Source organism: Myotis lucifugus, unplaced genomic scaffold (assembly GCF_000147115.1).
Source record: "Myotis lucifugus unplaced genomic scaffold, Myoluc2.0 scaffold_310, whole genome shotgun sequence".
Lineage (NCBI taxonomy): Eukaryota > Metazoa > Chordata > Mammalia > Chiroptera > Vespertilionidae > Myotis > Myotis lucifugus.
The window spans coordinates 636,265-638,865 of NW_005871358.1; the positions used below are offsets into that span (position 1 = coordinate 636,265).

General features: G+C 52.0%; 1 protein-coding gene across 1 annotated transcript in view; it reads left to right on the forward strand.

Moving 5' to 3' along the window:
- Window positions 1–1,131: 1,131 nt before the first annotated feature.
- Window positions 1,132–2,601, forward strand: part of LOC102443024 (relaxin-3-like) — a 2,756-nt gene continuing 1,286 nt past the window's right edge. Inside the window, exon 1 of the mRNA XM_014465752.2 lies at window positions 1,132–1,321. Within this exon, the coding sequence (XP_014321238.1) occupies window positions 1,132–1,321 (190 nt within the window). The remainder of the gene's footprint in view (window positions 1,322–2,601) is intronic.

Consider the following 2,601-nt stretch of genomic DNA (forward strand, 5'->3'; position numbering starts at 1 on the left):
AATTTGCCTCTTTGATCTTCGGAGCCTTGGTAGGAACCCATGCCCCGATTTAGTCATTGGTCAGACTTCGTGCTGCAACTGGAAGGAAGCCTATGGCTTTCTAACCCGGTCCGACAACCAGTTCTGACCCATGCCCACTTTTAAATGGCCCAAAGGCTGGAAAGCACATTTGGAAAGTGAAAGAGAAAAATGCCCTGTGGAGACGGCTGCCTGATTAAGTGGCTGGTGGGCACCCGGCAATGCCTCCAAAATTACCAAGGAAAGATCAAAAGAAGCGATAGGGTCTGTAGGCTAACCGGTTGATGTGGAGATCCAGGATCCTGGACGAGCCCCCAAAGCTGATAACTGGAACCCTGAACGGAGGGTTTTCCCCAGGGGAAGAGGAGGCGTGAACCGAGGGTTTTTCCCAGGGTCCTGTCTCATGACGCAGAAGAATGAGCTCCAAACCTGCTTCGATATCTATCTGTGTTGTCCCCTGATTAATTCCCTCAATGGTTCTTGCCCAGCAAGGGACCTGAACTTTCCCTGTTTCTATGTGTTCCTATGTCTTGTTGCTGCAGGCCCTCCCTTGTTTCCCCGTGCCTCCCGCTTTGAGTCTAGAAACATTTTATTATTTCTGCTTGGTTGGTTTCTGTGATGAGGCCGGCTCAGACGTCCGTGTCTGCCCTTTCCTATGTTCCCCCTGCCTTTGTTTTCCATGGGACCCCGGCCCTATCTGCCTGTGTTTCAAGTTAACCCTCTCAGCTGCCCCCTGTCTCCTGCTCTAGTGAAGGTCTAGGTTCCTGGTCCCTGCTGAATGGAGGGCGGCCTTCTTGCCTCTCTCCGTTGAAGATGACAATGAGCCAAACTGTGTCACCCCATCCCCGGAGAAAGGTTATCGCTTACTTAGTCCAGGAAACGGGAAAGGTCGGGGTGTGCAGGCCATGGTCGCCTTGCCTCTGCTGGAAGAGATAAAGGAGGTCACTTGTTCCTCCACAACAGATGTGTGTGTGTGTGTGTGTGTGTGTGTGTCTCTGTGTAGAGGGGCGGGGCTGTGTGTATAAATAGGGGGCCAGGAAGCAGCAGAGGCACTGACCACTGGGAACCTGCCTTGCTCTGCCCACTCTCGCGTCCCAGGTCTCCCTGTCCAGCATGGCCAAGCACCCACTGCCGCTGCTGCTGGCCATGTGGGTGCTGGTCGGGGGGCTGTGCCTGGAAGCCGAAGCCCAGGAAGAATCCGAGGAAGTGAAACTTTGCGGCCTGGACTTGGGTGAAACAATCATCAGCAACTGCGAAAAAGTCCAACAGAGGCGGTCGGACATCCTGGCCCAGGAAGCTATGGGTGAGGCTCAAGGTAGTGGAAGGGAGGAAAGAGGGATACGGGACGGGACATGGGATGGGCCAAGAGACAGGGACAAAGATGAGACCAGGGGCCAGGGCAGGGGAGTCCCTGCTCACAACTTGCATCCTCAAAGTTGAACCACTTGGCCAAAACTGGGGGGTGGAGCCATCTCCAGTGGCTAAGGGTCCAAGGACAGAATGCTATTTCTGGGGCACCTGCTATGTGCCCAGCCTTGTGCTGAGCAAGGCCGCTGCTTACAGGACTCCAGGGGGACACCATTCGGAAGCTGACACTGAAGTACGTTCCAGCCCCTTGGAGAAGGTGGTGTGAGGGGGTGGGGTGTCCAAGGCTAGATTTTGCCACCTAGTGGGTGACGCTCCCAGCAGGTTGCTTTTCCTCTCTGATCCTCTTTATCTGCAAATGGAAGGCAGTCCCTGCATCTCACAAGTTTGTTCAGTGGCAACATTGAGTCATAACAGGTAAGGACACAGTCCAAGGAAGGCAGGAGGCCCGGTTTGGGCTCAGTCGGGGAGTAGGGGTCCAGGTTCCTGAAGGGCAGGGGCCTGGCAGAAAAAGAGATGTTGGTCATGATAATGATGATGGTGGTGGTGGTGATGAAGACATGCCGTCTGGGGTCAAACAGCCGCTCTACAATTCCATATGTGTGTTCTCGTTCAGTTACTCCAGCAAATTGCCCTCAGTGGTGTTCCCTGGGAAAGGAGGTCATAATAACAGCACCCACCTCCTAGTGTTGTCATTGAGAGGAATAAAGCAGTTTATCCATGAAAGCCCATAAAACAGCGGTTCTCAACCTGTGGGTCGCGACCTCTTTGGGCATCAAACGACCCTTTCACGGGGGTCGTTTGAAAATACATCCTGCATATCAGATATTTACGTTATGATTCATAACCGTAGCAAAATTACAGTTATGAAGTAGCAACAAAAATAATTTTATGGCCGAAACTGGTTTGGCTCAGTGGATAGAGCGTCGGCCTGCGGACTGAAAGGTCCCAGGTTCGATTCCGGTCAAGGGCTTGTACCTGGGTTGCGGGCACATCCCCAGTAGGAGATGTGCAGGAGGCAGCTGATCAATGTTTCTCTCTCATCGATGTTTCTAACTCTCTATCTCTCTCCCTTCCTCTCTGTAAAAAATCAATAAAATATATTTTAAAAATAATAATAATAATTTTATGGTTGGCGGTCACCACAACATGAGGAACTGTGTTAAAGGGAGAACCACTGACTTAAAACAATGCCTGGCACACAGTCAGTCCTTCATA